The following is a 16,688-nucleotide window of genomic DNA, read 5'->3' as shown; positions in this document are numbered from 1 at the left end:
GTCCGTGGTATATCTGGATTTTTCCAAAGTGTTTGACACCATTCCCCACATGCGGCTAATGTGTAAGTAAAGTCTACAGTCTCAGAAAATTAAGTTTTTAAATGTATAGAAAACTGGCTAAAAAAACATATTTAGAGTAGTGATTAATGATTCATACTCTGAATGGACTAAGGTTATTGGTGGTGAAGTTCAGTGTTGTAACCCTTACTTTTTAACATATTTATAAATGATTTAGGGTCTGAGATTAAAAGTACCATTTTAGTGTTCTCAGATGGCACAACATTGGCACTATTGATACAGTGATAGGATTTGGAGCAGAAAGGAGAGAACAGAATTTTACACCTAGCACCTTTGGTATGAGGGCAGTGAATGATAGTTGTGTTATTGATGGAGGCACCGAGGTAGGAAATATAATGAGCTCAGTTTTAGAAAGAATTTGCATTAGAAAGTGATTTGACATCCATACTGATATGTCCGTTAGTAAGCTAGTGATGCTTAAAGAGACTGGGAGGCAAGGTGACTGAGGAGTAGAGAAATAGATGTTGGTGTCATCAGTTAACAGATAGTACAGGAAGCCATGGGAGGTTATTAACTGACCAAGGGAGGAGGCATGGATAAGAGGCTTTATCCCTTCTGTTTCTTATCCACTACTCCTCCCTTGGTCAGTTAATAACTTCCCATGGCTTTCAAAACCATCTGTAGTACCGTCAACAGGCGAGGGCGCCCCCAGGAAACAGCCTGGAAGGAAAAAGAAATTTAAAACTAACAATGTAGCTCCTCAAGTTGAGGGAGCCGCAACGAGAAGTGCATCTTGCCAGCAAGGGAGCAGCGCTGCCTCTTCCCCCCCTTCTGGGGGCTTGGGTGAGCATGTTTTACCTGAAGTTGTTTTAAGTGATGTTAACCAAATGTCTAAATTTTCAAGTCTGATTGATTCACTGTCTGTCATTGTGCAGCAGCTCAGGGGTGCACATAGTCATGGTGCTGATAATGTTTCACAGGGGGCACGGTGGTCCGGTGCTGATATTAATATGTATCTACAACCAGGTGAGGGTCAGAGTACCCAGGCATGCAAAGCAAGCCAGAGTGCACAGGAGTCTGGTGCGGGGATGATTGATAATGTACAAGACATGGATGAGGTTGGTGTTGTGTGGCATGAGGCTGGTAACTCCTCAATGCAGGATAAAGATACTGCTATTAGATCAAATGTTAGATATTCCTCTATGCATGGTAATGTGTTACCTCTCAGATTTTCAGCTGCTATGGTCAGCGAATCATCCTTTAAGGAACCCCTTCCTTGCAGCTTGTCCCCGCTGGGTTTTCATCTGCCTAAAGCAGTTAAAGTGAAAATTTGGAGGGGTGAATACCTGGATATGTTATCATTATTGCCGTCTTCCAAAGAATTCCTGGCTAAGTCTGATAGACAGTCCAGCGAGAGAACGGAAGAGGATAGAAGGAGAGCAGTACCCAAGACCTTCCAAAACTGGCTGCAAGCATTCTGCATTTATGCAGCAGTTATGGGGGAGCACTTCCCTGGGAAGTGTTCAGGTTTATTCCAGCACCTGGATATCATTGCGGAGGCCTTTCGCCACTTTGGCGGCTCTGCATGGTTCTCGTATGACGAGAATTTTCGCCAAAAATTGGCAGTTCACCCCTCATTACACTGGGGTGCCAAAGACGTGGGCTTATGGCTGAACCTTATGCTGCCACCAAGGCCCCAGTTCACCCCTCGTCCCTTGCCCAACGCTCAGAGTTCTGTTCGGAAGGGTGTATGCTTTGCATTTAATGAGGGTCAATGTAAATTCTTATTGAATTGTAGGTACAGGCATGAGTGCTCTTATTGTGGCGGGACCCACGCGGCGAGCAGATGTTTTCGTAAAGCTGCCGCAAGTTCCCCTCAGTCAGGATCCAGGGACACACATGGGAAAGGCCCCGACTCCGGTGAGCCTGGCAAGAATGCGCCCCTGGCTCGAGCGCTATCCAGACCTCAGGATGGCGGCTCTACTAACTGAAGGTTTCGCTAATGGTTTCCTAGTACCATCTTTCAAGGGCCCTGGGTGTGTAATAGTAAAACATTTATTATCTGCATCCATGCACACTAGCATAGTGCAAGAAAAAATTTCCAAAGAATTGTTGGAGGGTAGGGTTGCTGGTCCCTTTACCGACCCTCCGTTCCCGGATTTCCGGTTATCCCCATTAGGCATTGTGCCCAAAAAGGAGGAAGGGTCGTTCAGAATGATCCACCATCTGTCTTATCCTCAGCATTCGTCCCTAAATGACGAAGTTGCCAACGTGGAGGCCCCGGTCTGCTACGCCTCATTTGATGAGGCTCTGTGTCTTTTGAGACAGGCAGGACAAGGGGCTATATTAGCGAAGGCCGATATTAAGTCGGCCTTCCGCCTTCTTCCCGTGCACCCGCAGGGATTCAATTCCTTGGGGTTTCATTTTTTAGGTCAGTATTATTTCGACAAATGTATGCCAATGGGGTTTTCATTGTCGTGCTTTTATTTTGAGGCTTTTTCCTCCTTTTTAAATTGGGTCGTGTCAGCTATTATACCCCAGGGACTCATCCTGCACTATCTGGATGACTTTCTGTTTCTAGGTCCCGCAGGGTCATCAGTGGGCCAGATTCAAGAAGCACTTGCGCCCGCGCAACCATAGGTTGCGCGGCGCAAGGGCTTACTTGCTCCGGTGTAACGAGTGCTCCTGATTCAGGAACCTCGTTACACCGAATGCAGCCTAGGATCTGACAGACATAAGCCTCCTTATGCCTTCACATCCCAGGCTGCATTCTTGCGTTGGCCGCTAGGGGGCGCGGCCATTGTGATCGGCGTATAGTATGCAAATTGCATACTACCACCGATTCACAAAAGTTGCGCGGGCCCTGGGCACGCAAGGTACGGAGTTTCCGTACGGCAACTTTAGCGCAAGGTTGCTCCTGCTAATAGCAGGGGCAACCTATGCTAAAGTATAGCTGCGCTTCCCGCTCGTGAAATTTGAATTTCACGTTGTTTACGTAAGTGATTCGTGAATAGCGCTGGACGCCATTCACGTTCACTTAGAAGCTAATGACGTCCTTGCGACGTCATTTGCCGCAATGCACGTCGGGAAAGTTTCCCGACGGAGCATGCGCTGTTCGCTCCCCGGCGGGATCATTTACATTAGGCAGCCTTACGCCCGGCTGTTTAGCATATCGCCCGCGCAATTTACGGAGCTACTGCTCCGTGAATCGCTGGGCAAATCGAAATATTTGCGTGGGCGCAGAGAAAAATCTTTGCTCTTTGCCCACGCAAATATTGCTCCATTCTACCTGAATCTGGGCCAGTGTGTATGGAAGCATTGCAGGTTTTCTTTGACGTTTGTCATGACTTTGGGGTACCATTGGCGCAGGAGAAGACAGTTTTTCCCACTACGGTCATTGAATTTTTGGGAATTACAGTTGACTCTGAACGGATGGAATTTAGGTTGCCACAACAGAAGATACAAAAGATGAAGTCAATGATTGCAGCTTTTCTTGCTAAAAAGAAGGTGTGCTTAAAGGAGGCCCAGTCCTTGCTGGGGCTTTTTGCTTTTGCGGCCAGAGTCATCCCTATGGCTAGGGTTTTTTCGCGCAGGTTTTCTTTAGCCATAAGGGGCATGGTGAACCCTTATGCTCATTTTCGGATTTCAAAGAGCATCAAGGAAGATTTAAGAATATGGGATGCCTTTTTAAATGATTTTAATGGTTCATCTGCTTGGCAACAAGAATTTGTGAATAGTTTTCAGATGGAGTTCTTCACTGACGCAGCTGGCTCTTCTGGGTTCGGGGCCTTTTTGAATGGGCTCTGGTGTGCCCAGTCTTGGCATCCGGATTGGCTTCAGAAGGAGATACTTCAGAATCTGGTTTTGTTAGAGCTTTTCCCAGTAACAGTGTCGGTGGTCATTTGGAAAGACATCTTTAGGAATCGTAGAATCTTAGTTCATACGGATAATAAAGGTGTATTTTTCGCCATCAATACGCTGTCTTCTAAATCTGATCCCGTTTTGAAGTTATTGCGTTTCCTTGTACTGCATTGCATGAACTGTAACATATGGTTGAGAGCTGAGCATATTGCAGGTAAAGAAAATAACATTGCAGATTCTTTATCTCGTTCACAGTTCAGGAGATTTCGGGAGTTGGCGCCGTCAGCGGATCAACATGGCACCCCTTGCCCAGACTTCCTCTGGGGCTTAATTTGGGACTAATATTCCGGAATCTCAAGGCTTCAGTGTCAGAAAAAACATGGAGGGATTATAGGCTTTCATGGCACAAGTGGTGCTCTTTCTGTCAACCTTCGGGTTTGGATCCATTATCTGTATCTTCTTACGTGGCTCTGTTTTTTTTGTTCCATAGGCAAAATATTGGCGGGAAAAGTGATTGTCACCGGCGCAAAAATAAGTTCTAAATAATACTATATTGACCTGCTGCAGTGCTGTATAAACCTTCTATGAGGTTTAGGTGAAAAAATTAGAAAGGTATTGGTACTGCGCTGGTATATTAATGTGATATCAAAAAAATATATATATATTTTTTTTTAGTTTACCCAAAAAAAATTCTTTTTTTCTATTTGACCCCTATAGTGATATAGTGTTAGATCCAGTATAGTGATGTACGTGATGGGTCACTATAGAAACAGCTCTTGTGAACATATGTACTAGCGTGATGCTATGTGCATATGCTGTGCCATCAAAAATAAATAAATAAATATGGCTACCCCAAATGATGTGCTTGTGAAACAATATTCCAAAGTGCTATAAGTGAGTCTATAAACTATTATGAATATACATGCCCAAGTGTGCGAACATATAAATAATGAATAATATTATTAATATAAACAAATAATAATAAAGTGCGTTGGTGCCAAAAATTAGTTTTTCACAATTCATGTGCATTCATGCTGCAACACGTCCCCAATTATGGGTGAGCGCCAGTTCACAAATTCCAGTCCAAACAGAAAGTGTTGCTGAGTTTAGATCCTGGTGCTATATTTCATGCATACAGGGTGCTGTCACTTCTTCCACCCGACAAAGATAAGTGCTACCACCACCAACTGCTGAAATGCAAACTCACCAGACCCCAGCTGGTAATGTGCCTCAAAAACGTATTCCGTTAAAGTTGATGAGTCCTCTCAGGATGTTCCTCAATGCCTCAAAGAAACCAAGGGGCTCATCATGGTGAAATATGTTTAAAAATATATTTATTTAAAATTCATAATAAAAAACTACTCACAAGAGAGGTGCTTTAAAACCAGCACCTGGTGTCTTTGGCAGTGTCAGTCTTTTAGGCTAGGTTCACACCTAAGCGAATTGAGTGCGGTTTCAACCGCATCCAAATCGCAGGACATTTTAAAATACATTGTTTTCAATGAGGCTGGTTCACATATGTGCGATGCATCCGCACTGCGCATTGCCTCCAAACCGCGTGCGGTTTTTATGTCTTGCGGTGCGGCTCAGGTGCGAATTCAGTCCCATTATCTTCTATGGGTACGCATCTAAATCGCAGGTGTGTTGCGGTTTGAACGGAAGTTTTTTTTTCTCCTCCACCACCTCCCCCTTTTCCTAGTTCCTCCTCTGTCTGTTTCATGCTGCTGAGGTGAGTAGCCATGTCCAAAAAACGGAGCAAAAAAGTCACTGCTAAGGTGAAGGACTGTGTGGATTCCGAGGAGCTTATCCGCCTTGTCAGGGAGAACCCACAAATCTATGACACCCGGCATCCTAAATATAAGGACAATGTATTGAAAAAAACTACCTGGGTTGAAATTACCAAAAGCCTTTTGCCAGAGTGGAGCATGTGCTCATCCCAAGTTCAAGCTGACAAAGGTAAGTTTGTTTTATTTTTTCATTCCCTAACTTCTTAAATTATAATTCTAAGTAGACCCCAATAACTACAGTGCATACCGCCCACAAATCCAGAGCAGGCCTTTATCCAAGCATGCATTCTGTGTGGACATGTAAAGTCTGCTAACCCATACCATGCCACATGTTTTATATCTTGGCATGGTGTTCCTAATGCACCCTGTCCCCGTGTTGCTGGTGGCACGTGACTCATTCCCACACCCTTGGTCATTGTTTGTATGAGTCTGCGTGTGTCTATCACCAAAATATGTAAACTCACTTTACCAAGTATGTTTGCAGATCCTTGGGGGAGTGACTATCTGTATTTGTCATCCTATTATGACGTTATTGGCCATGGTGGTCTTACAAAGACATCATCCTCTGTACAATGACACCCAGCAGAACACACATAACAGTATCACCAAGCCAATTTTTGGTGTTTTTGTCCAATTGCAGGTAGAGAATCACTTCGGAGTCCTTAATATGCTGCCAAAAGATAACTTTAATATTTTTTTTTCAAGATGCATTCAAATTACACATAGTGACATTTTTAGCTTAGTATTTTATGTTTTAATATTTAAAGGGCCATATATTTTAATGACAACACCACATTTTTTGGTTTTAAATTGCCTGCATCTGCCAAGGTAACTCGCCAGCTGGCGATAGAAAGTAATTAAGAAATTGATCTCGAATCAATTTCCCACTGCTAGTGCCCCTAGTCAAACTCCACTGTGCCGCCTCCATATTATGCATCATGGAATCCTCATAATCAATTCCATCACGTTCTCGCACATAGTTGTGCAGTGCACACGCAGTTTTCACAGCAGAGACAGCATGCTCCAAACTGAGATTGATGGCGGTGTGCAATATTCTCCATTTATTGGCAAGAATTCCAAATGCACACTCTACTACTCGACGTGCCCTAGTGAGCCGATAATTAAATATTCTTTTATCATTGCTCAGCGCTCTACTTGAGAATGGTCGAAGAAGATTTTTACCAAGGGCAAACGCTTCGTCCCCTACAAAAACAAATGGGAGGGCTGGCTCATTTGTTCCGGGCAAGGAGGAATCGTTTGGTAAATCCAGACTATTCGCCCTTATCATTCTCCCAAATGTGGAATGATTAAATACACCAGAATCAGAGCTGCTACCATAAGCACCCACATCAATATAAATGAAATTATATTTGGCATCTACCACTGCCATTAATACAAACGAAAAATATTTTTTATAATTAAAAAACTGACTCCCACTATCAAATGGCCTCAGGATGCGTATGTGCTTGCCATCGATGGCTCCCACACAGTTTGGAAAATTACATCTCTCCCAGAATTCATCTGATATCTTCAACCAATCTTCTTTTGTAGGCTTTTTGAAGACCAATGGTTTTAGTACATTCCATATAACAAGGCATGTTTCATGTACAATGCCAGATATAGTTGATTTTCCAACCTTAAACTCATAGTGGAGACTTCCAAATGAATTTCCTGTAGCTAGGTACCTTGAACAAATAAGAAATATTAAATAATTATTATCTTCTCTTTTTTACAGTGGTATACATCAAGAATCGTTGGCGAAGCATGCGTGATGCCTTCAAGAAATACAACAAACATCTAAGAGAAGTGAGGAGTGGCTCGGGGGCACCAGCTAGAGTACCCTATATGTATGCAGAGGACCTTGCCTTCTTGAAACCACTCATAGAGATGAGAGAGTAAGTTATCCTCTACATCATCTATGTATCGTGACTATATATTTAGCATTAGTAATGTTTCTATTTTTTTATAAAAACAGGACCGAAGCAAGTTGGGACGAACAGGATGTCCTGGAGGATCAACCAGAGAGCCAATCTGAGGCCCAATCCGTGCCAGCAGTTTGCATTGATCCAAATGAGGAAATACCTGAAATGCCACTTGGGTCAGATCTATGGGTCACAAACCCAGAGACTGACTCTGGATTGCCTGAGCCTATGCCTGGACCCTCCTCAGCTCCAACAACCATTGCGCGGCCTGCCAAAGTGGCACGTAAGCGAACGCCAGTATCGCAGATGGACATAAGCGAGCGTCTTCTAGAGATGTTACAACAAATGGCTGGAAAGGTGGATGCTTTCTTATGTCCAGCTACAATACTGGCGCTTAATTTTGTACCATTGATCAAAAAAGTTCTACCTGAGAGATATTTAGAAATGCGAACCACAGTAGAACACGTTCTGCAGTCATTTACAGTGCCAAGCGAGCAACATACATTGGAAAGGCCATATGTAACTAAAGAAACAACACACATACACTTACCAATGTCAGGCCAGTACCCAGACCCAGGAAACCAACCTTACCCCTATGTTCCTCCATCCTACACTTCAAGCTTTCAGGAGCCAACTTCAATATATGAGGTACAACAGAGGCGAACTCCATATCCCATCCCATCCACATTCCCTTCAATTATGCCACAAACACAAATGCAGGGGATGTATGTGCCACAGCACCATGGGCCTCAGACACATGGGCCTCAGACACATGGGCCTCAGACACATGGGCCTCAGACACATGGGCCTCAGACACATGGGCCTCAGACACATGGGCCTCAGACACATGGGCCTCAGACACATGGCCCACAGCACCATGTGCCACAGCACCATGGCCCACAGCACCATGTGCCACAGCACCATGGCCCACAGCACCATGTGCCACAGCACCATGGCCCACAGCACCATGTGCCTCAGCAACATGGCCCACAGCAACATGGCCCACAGCACCATGGCCCACAGCACCATGTGCCACAGCACCATGTGCCACAGCACCATGTCGAGTCTAGCCATGCTTCAAGCACCGAGATTGATGAATCTACCTCAGCAAGTCAATACTCCTCAGACACACCATTATTTCCCAAAATATATCAACAACTCTAAAGTTTACGTTATGCCCACAGTAAACAAGCATGTGTGCATATTTTGAATCAAAGTTTAATCCAGAGGAAAACTTGAAGGCAAAGTTTTTAGTTTTTATATTAGTCCAAGCAAAAATATGTTGTCTATTTCTTTATTTTTGTGAAAGAAGTAAAAAATAAATATATTTTTGGGCATCTTATGTCTGGTTGTTCATTTATAAGTACAGATGTTGGATAGTTTAAACCAAAAATTAATACATGCTTCAACATCAATTTGAAAATGCACATAGGTGTGGAAAAGTACCTTAATGTGATTAATAATCTTTGTGCAGGCTGGATGCTTGCTCTGAAGCATGTGTTCTGGCGCTCCAAACTATGGTACGTTAGTCCTAACAATTCATCAAAACTTAAAAAAAAAATAATATTTTTAATTATAAATTTAATATGGAACAATGGAGAAAGAAAATGTTTAGCAAAATTAAATAAATAATCACCTGGTTATTGACATGCGTGTATAATTAAAAAACTTGTCCTCATGCCCACGGAGATCTTCATATAATATAATGAACTGCCCTCTTTCATCCCTATTTGCAAGGATAGGATGAACCCAGTATCTTCTTCTTCTACTCCTCCTTCTCCTCCTTTCAACTTCCATCAAGATTGCTGCTGTTGCAGCAACAACTGTAGGCATGATCATGGGCAGGGCAGCACACATTTCTTAGGAAATCCAAATCCTATTCCACACTATACTGAATGCTCGTGAAAAAGGAAGAGTTCAAGAAAGGTCACTCCCTTTTATTACCTACATCATCACACAGCTAACAATGATTGGCCCTCACCAAAAACGCAGCTCAAATAATTATTTTTTAGAAATCGCACCCGATCCGCAGCTAAACCGCAGTTGATCCGCAGAACACCCTCTAGAGAAATTCGCAACGGGAACGCAGCTCAAAAACGCAACGCACTAGTGTGATTCCGGCCTCAGACAGCCGCTGACCAGCTTATCGTACGGGTGCGTTCCTGGCTCCTGCTGTACCTGTGGTCTCACTGTTTAAAATTACACTCCCCCTTGCGCTGTCCACATAGCCTCTTACGCGTTTCGCAGTTTTGCGTCTTCAGAAAAGCTGGTGGATGATTTTGCTGTCACTGTATTTATCCCCTCTGTCAAATTGCACTTACTGGCCAAACAGGAAGTGGCTGCGCCGCCATCTTTACTATACCGGAAGTGGCCCGGCGGCCATCTTAACTCCTGTATACTGGCTGTGTATTACCTCTATTGCTAAGTGTGTTTCCCCGGGACAAATTATGTGTTTATTGGTGCAGCTGCTAAGCGCCATACTGCCCCAAATCCTCACTACTTTTGGCGTCATAACGCTGCTGGTATCCCTGGTTTTCCTCCCCTACGTTCCCTGTATCCCGGAATTGCGGGGACCCGGATGTACTGGTGCCGCCATTTTAGTATCTGGCATAGGGTTTATATAATGTGGGATGGTTGGACTCCCAACCATTTCCACAGGAAGTGCCCAATCGGCCATCTTAAGTCCTGTAGGTGACCTATCCTGCTGTATGCGTCTGTGCCTGACGCTGCCATAGGCACCTTACAGATGTGCATACAAAATTTATATATTACTATTCATTGCCGTAAATTGTTAAAAAGCATTCATAAAAGATCAATAATCAAGTACACTGAAATGCAGGGGGTTTTTATCATATAGAGACATTCTATCTATATTGTATGGGCCAATTAACCACTTACCCCCCGGACCATATTGCTGCCCAAAGACCAGAGTACTTTTTGCGATTCGGGACTGCGTCGCTTTAACAGACAATTGCGCGGTCGTGCGACGTGGCTCCCAAACAAAATTGGCGTCCTTTTTTTCCCACAAATAGAGCTTTCTTTTGGTGGTATTTGATCACCTCTGCGTTTTTTATTTTTTGCGCTATAAACAAAAATAGAACGACAATTTTGAAAAAAATGAATATTTTTTACTTTTTGCTGTAATAAATATCCCCCAAAAATATATAAAAAAACATTTTTTTTCCTCAGTTTAGGCCGATACGTATTCTTCTACATATTTTTCCTAAAAAAAAATCGCAATAAGCGTTTATTGATTGTTTTGCGCAAAAGTTATAGCGTTTACAAAATAGGGGGTATTTTTATGGCATTTTTATTAATATTTTTTTTTACTAGTAATGGCGGCGATCAGCGATTTTTTTTTCGGTATTGCGACATTATGGCGGACACTTCGGACATTTTTGACACATTTTTGGGACCATTGGCATTTTTATAGCGATCAGTGCTATAAAAATGCATTAGATTACTATAAAAATGCCACTGGCAGTGAAGGGGTTAACACTAGGGGGCGGGGAAGGGGTTAAGTATGCCTGGGTGTGTTCTTACTGTGGGGGGGGGGGGTGGCCTCACTAGGGGAAACACTGATCTTCTGTTCATACATTGTATGAACAGAAAATCAGCATTTCCCCTGCTGACAGGAACGAGAGCTGTGTGTTTAAACACACACAGCTCCCGTTCCCCGCTCTGTACCGAGCGATCGCGTGTGCCCGGCGGCGATCGCGCCCGCTGGGGAGACGCAGATCTAAATAAAATTTTACCAGCTTACCCAAAATTTATATACAGAAGAGCCAGAAAAATCAGGGATACCTTGGTAAAAAACGTACCGGACCCACCTAAGAAAATGACTACTTTTTTTGACCAGAAGGGATTTTATAGATGCGGGAAGTGTAAACCATGTCGCATCACTAAAGGGCCTAGGAAGGTCAGCCATTTTACATCCCATGCTAATAAAAAAGAATTCAAAATAGATAAACTCATCACGTGCAGTAGTACGCATGTCACCTACGTGCTGGAATGCGAGTGTGGCATACAGTATGTGGGCAGAACCACCAGGAAACTGTCAGTACGTATGGGTGAACATATTAGAAATATAAAAAAGGGGTTCATCCACCATAGTGTTTCGTTGCATTTCAGACAAAAGCACAATAGAGACCCTAGTAAGTTAAAAATTTACGCAATTGACAAAATTGAACAGAACTGGAGAAACCTAAATATGCGCAGGGAAATTTCACGCAACGAAACCGAATGGATTTTTAAAATGGATACACTCAAACCGAAAGGGATGAATGTAGAATTAGACGTTAATTGTTTTTTGGAGGACTACTAGCGCAGGCATAAATATAAATTAACCTGAGTATACACCCACACCTGGTTTCCTAATTTTAATAATTTTAATAATATACATAATTTAGACGCTTCTAGACTATTAACGCACCGGCAAAAAGTTTTTTCGATATATAATTACATTTTTAATGACAGTGTTTTATTGCAAGGAATTGTCATACTAAATATTAATTGGCCCATACAATATAGATAGAGGCCCAGATTCTCAAAGGCGTTACGACGGCGCAACACCATTAGCGCCGTCGTAACACCTCATCTGGCCCCGGGTATCTATGCGACTGATTCTCAGAATCAGTTTCGCATAGGTACCCATTAGATCTGACAAGCGTAAGGCTGTTACGCTGTCAGATCTTAAAAGTAATTTTTTTTCCAGCCGCTAGGTGTCGCATCGTCGCTTTTCCCCGTCGTCTATGCAAATGAGGTAAGTACGGCGATTCCCGAACATACGCGAGGTAATTTACCCGACGGAGCATGCGCAGTACGCTCGGCGCGGAAGCGCGCCTAATTTAAATGGTGCCCGCCCCATTTGAATTGGGCGGGCTTGCGCCGAGCAATCTAACGCTACACCGCCGCAAGTTTACAGGTAAGTGTTCTGAGAATCAGGATGTAAACCTGTAGACCTGCGGCGGTGTAACGTAGAGCTCATATATTACGCTGCCCAGGAGCAGCGCGAATGTATGAGAATCTGGGCCAGAATGTCTCTATATGATAAAAACCCCCTGCATTTCAGTGTACTTGATTATTGATCTTTTATGAATGCTTTTTAACAATTTACGGCAATGAATAGTAATATATAAATTTTGTATGCACATCTGTAAGGTGCCTATGGCAGCGTCAGGCACAGACGCATACAGCAGGATAGGTCACCTACAGGACTTAAGATGGCCGATTGGGCACTTCCTGTGGAAATGGTTGGGAGTCCAACCATCCCACATTATATAAACCCTATGCCAGATACTAAAATGGCGGCACCAGTACATCCGGGTCCCCGCACTTCCGGGATACAGGGAACGTAGGGGAGGAAAACCAGGGATACCAGCAGCGTTATGACGCCAAAAATAGTGAGGATTTGGGGCAGTATGGCGCTTAGCAGCTGCACCAATAAACACATAATTTGTCCCGGGGAAACACACTTAGCAATAGAGGTAATACACGGCCAGTATACAGGAGTTAAGATGGCCGCCGGGCCACTTCCGGTATAGTAAAGATGGCGGCGCAGCCACTTCCTGTTTGGCCAGTATACAGGAGTTAAGATGGCCGCCGGGCCACTTCCGGTATAGTAAAGATGGCGGCGCAGCCACTTCCTGTTTGGCCAGTAAGTGCAATTTGACAGAGGGGATAAATACAGTGACAGCAAAATCATCCACCAGCTTTTCTGAAGACGCAAAACTGCGAAACGTGTAAGAAGCTATGTGGACAGCGCAAGGAGGAGTGTAATTTTAAACAGTGAGACCACAGGTACAGCAGGAGCCAGGAACGCACCCGTACGATAAGCTGGTCAGCGGCTGTCTAAAAGACTGACACTGCCAAAGACACCAGGTGCTGGTTTTAAAGCACCTCTCTTGTGAGTAGTTTTTTATTATGAATTTTAAATAAATATATTTTTAAACGTATTTCACCATGATGAGCCCCTTGGTTTCTTTGAGGCATTGAGGAACATCCTGAGAGGACTCACCAACTTTAACGGAATAAGTTTTTGAGGCACATTACCAGCTGGGGTCTGGTGAGTTTGCATTTCAGCAGTTGGTGGTGGTAGAACTTATCTTTGTCGGGTGGAAGAAGTGACAGCACCCTGCATGCATGAAATATAGCACCAGGATCTAAACTCAGCAACACTTTCTGTTTGGACTGGAATTTGTGAACTGGCGCTCACCCATAATTGGGGACGTGTTGCAGCATGAATGCACATGAATTGTGAAAAACTAATTTTTGGCACCAACGCACTTTATTATTATTTGTTTATATTAAGAATATTATTCATTATTTATATGTTCGCACACTTGGGCATGTATATTCATAATAGTTTATAGACTCACTTATAGCACTTTGGAATATTGTTTCACAAGCACATCATTTGGGGTAGCCATATTTATTTATTTATTTATTTATTTTTGATGGCACAGCATATGCACATAGCATCACGCTAGTACATATGTTCACAAGAGCTGTTTCTATAGTGACCCATCACGTACATCACTATACTGGATCTAACACTATATCACTATAGGGGTCAAATAGAAAAAAAATTTTTTTTGGGGTAAACTAAAAAAAAAAAAAAAAATTTTTTTCTTATATATTTTTTTGATATCACATTAATATACCAGCGCAGTACCAACACCTTTCTAAAATATTGGCAGGAGTATCGTTTTTTCTGAAGTTTGCGGGCCTCCCAGCACTTACTTCCTTCTTCCAGGTCACTCAAGTGCTGAAAGTCCTGAAGAGATCCAGGCCCTCAACTGATAATAGGCGTCCCATATCGGTCCCCCTTTTGATCGACCTCCTGGGGATTCTTCAGGAGGTCTGCTCATCTAGTTTCGAGTCCCTTCTTTTTAGGGCCGTTTTTTCTATTGCATTTTTTGGAGCCCTCAGGTTAGGCGAGTTTACGGCAGCAAACAGAAACTCTTTTTCCTTTCTCCATTTTTCTCATGTCCAGTTGGACGATGGTTCGATTCGCCTTTTCTTGTCCAGGTCTAAGTCCTCTCAGGTTGGTCAGTGGTTATCCCTATCTAGATCTCCTAATGAAGTTATTTGTCCTGTGTTTCATGTTTGTAATTATCTTTCGGTTAGACCATTTGGTACCGATTCCTTTTTCATCCACGAAGACTTGACATCGTTGACAAGGTATCAGTTTTCAGCTGTGCTGGCCTCCTGTTTGAAGCGTTTGAACCTATCTGGGTACCGTTTTTCTTCTCATTCCTTCAGAATTGGGGCGGCCACCACAGCTGATGCCCTCGGTTTTTCGGAGAGTAGGGTTAAGAAGGTGGGAAGGTGGGGCAGCGATAGATATAAGATATATGTCCGTCCCAGTCTTCTAACTCTTTGATTTTTCTTTTCAGATTTGTCCAGGACAATCGTCTGGGTTGTAGGACACTCCTACGTGTTCTGGGCTGCCAGGCACTCCGGTTCCAGATCCTACTCTTCCAATTTGGGACTGGATCCTGATTTATTCTTAATTTTATGGTCAGGTGTTAGAGGTATGCGGTGGCGCAATGTCAAAGACCACCTAGTTTATTTGTCCTCTATCTGGCCCCAGCCCCAAATCAAAGTTATCCACGCAGGGGCAAATGATTTGGGTAAGTTTAACACATGGGACTTGTTATGCGAGATGAAAAGGGATCTCCATTCCATAGCCCTAATGTTCCCGGGTTCCACGATATCGTATTCCGAGATGGTTCCCAGGCTGTTATGGTCTCCGCAAGGTAGCCTTTTTTATGTAGATAGGATCCATAGGCGCCTTAATAGGACAATCCATGGGTTTATGTCTTCCATTGGTGGCTCTTTGTTTCGCCACTTCGAATTGGAAGGTTTCTTGCCCGGGCTATTTCGTGACGACAAAATCCATCTGTCAGGCATAGGCCTGGACATTTTTAATATGGGTATCCAAAGCATGGTCGAATCAGCCACGGTGGTGGGGGGGCCTCGGCCAACGGCTTCGCGGTTGGCCTCGGCCGGTGGGGAGTAGTCGTCCAGCTTTGGCTGGATGGACAGCAATTCATTTTATTTTAAAGTATAAAGTTTAGCCAAGATGGCCTTTTGTAATTTAATTTATTTATTGAGAATTTTTGTAACCCCCCCCCCACATTTTATGGATGACACCGTGGCCAATTTTACCAAAGCTAAATAAAATATGTTGTATCAAATTGTTGTTTGGTCTCTTTATTAATACCTCTGTGCTAGCCCATGAGAGGTCACAGCAATATGCTGGACCTGCATGGGATAGCGCGGAGGGAGAGGTGGGCTGCCGCGCTCCCTGGGTAGCAACAGCTGGGGATTGGTTCTCCGCGGCAGCCCCCTCCCCTGATTGGTCAGTTCGCGTGAGGCATTAGCCCGCGCTGGGCGAGGCTATATAGGGGAGCGGCTGAGGCGACCCGCTCAGTCACGTCTCCTGACGAGCAGCAACGCCCACCCTTCCCCGTTGTACTTGTTATAATAAGTCATGTTGTCGTCCGTATTGGGGGAGTAGTCGTCCAGCTTTGGCTGGATGGACAGCAATTAATTTTATTTTAAAGTATAAAGTTTAGCCAAGATGGCCTTTTGTAATTGAATTTATTTATTGAGAATTTTTGTAACCCCCCCCCCCCCCCACATTTTATGGATGACACCGTGGCCAATTTTAGCAAAGCTAAATAAAATATGTTGTATCAAATTGTTGTTTGGTCTCTTTATTAATACCTCTGTGCTAGCCCATGAAATTCTGATGTTGTACAGGGCATGCTGTGCCACAACAGTTTTTAGGAAAGAAATCTGACATGTTAACTAATTTATAACAAATCCTTTGATGAAGTCGTTGCAGGTACATTTTCTTTGTATCTATCTGTCTGAAGGAATAAGGTATTTGTACAGTTTAATTATAATTCAATTATATTGTAATTTGGAAAACATATTTTCTTCTGGCATTTATTTTTTCTTTTTAAAGTAAAATGTTATTCTAAGGTTATATCTGAACTTACTTTTACAAATGCTACATATAACACTCTATATTTCTCAGAGATATCATCTGTTTTAAATATGAGAAATGATCCATAAAGACACTTTTTTC

The 16,688-nt window shown here is 43.3% G+C and overlaps 1 protein-coding gene across 1 annotated transcript; it reads right to left on the bottom strand.

The window, feature by feature from the left end:
* Positions 1 to 5,437: 5,437 nt before the first annotated feature.
* On the bottom strand, positions 5,438 to 9,601 carry LOC120931726 (protein ANTAGONIST OF LIKE HETEROCHROMATIN PROTEIN 1-like). Its single transcript, XM_040343435.1, has 3 exons — positions 9,225 to 9,601; positions 9,035 to 9,136; positions 5,438 to 7,351 (listed from the first exon to the last, which is right to left on the bottom strand). Exons 1-3 carry the CDS (start codon positions 9,443 to 9,445, stop codon positions 6,472 to 6,474), a joined length of 1,203 nt encoding a protein of 400 aa, XP_040199369.1. The 5' UTR covers positions 9,446 to 9,601; the 3' UTR covers positions 5,438 to 6,471.
* Between the last annotated feature and the right edge of the window lie 7,087 nt (positions 9,602 to 16,688).

Source organism: Rana temporaria, chromosome 3, assembly GCF_905171775.1.
Source record: "Rana temporaria chromosome 3, aRanTem1.1, whole genome shotgun sequence".
In the NCBI taxonomy this organism is placed as follows: domain Eukaryota; kingdom Metazoa; phylum Chordata; class Amphibia; order Anura; family Ranidae; genus Rana; species Rana temporaria.
The sequence above is the reverse complement of the archived record's forward strand: the minus strand, read 5'-3'. Positions and strand labels throughout refer to the sequence as shown.

Coding starts and splice junctions, on each gene's coding strand:
- LOC120931726 (XM_040343435.1), bottom strand. CDS start 9,445: ATGTGTGCTGCCCTGCCCATGATCATGCCTACAGTTGTTGCTGCAACA. Junction 9,137..9,224: donor ACACGCATGTCAATAACCAG/GTGATTATTTAT, acceptor TTTTTTTTTAAG/TTTTGATGAATTGTTAGGAC. Junction 7,352..9,034: donor AGATTATTAATCACATTAAG/GTACTTTTCCAC, acceptor TATTTGTTCAAG/GTACCTAGCTACAGGAAATT.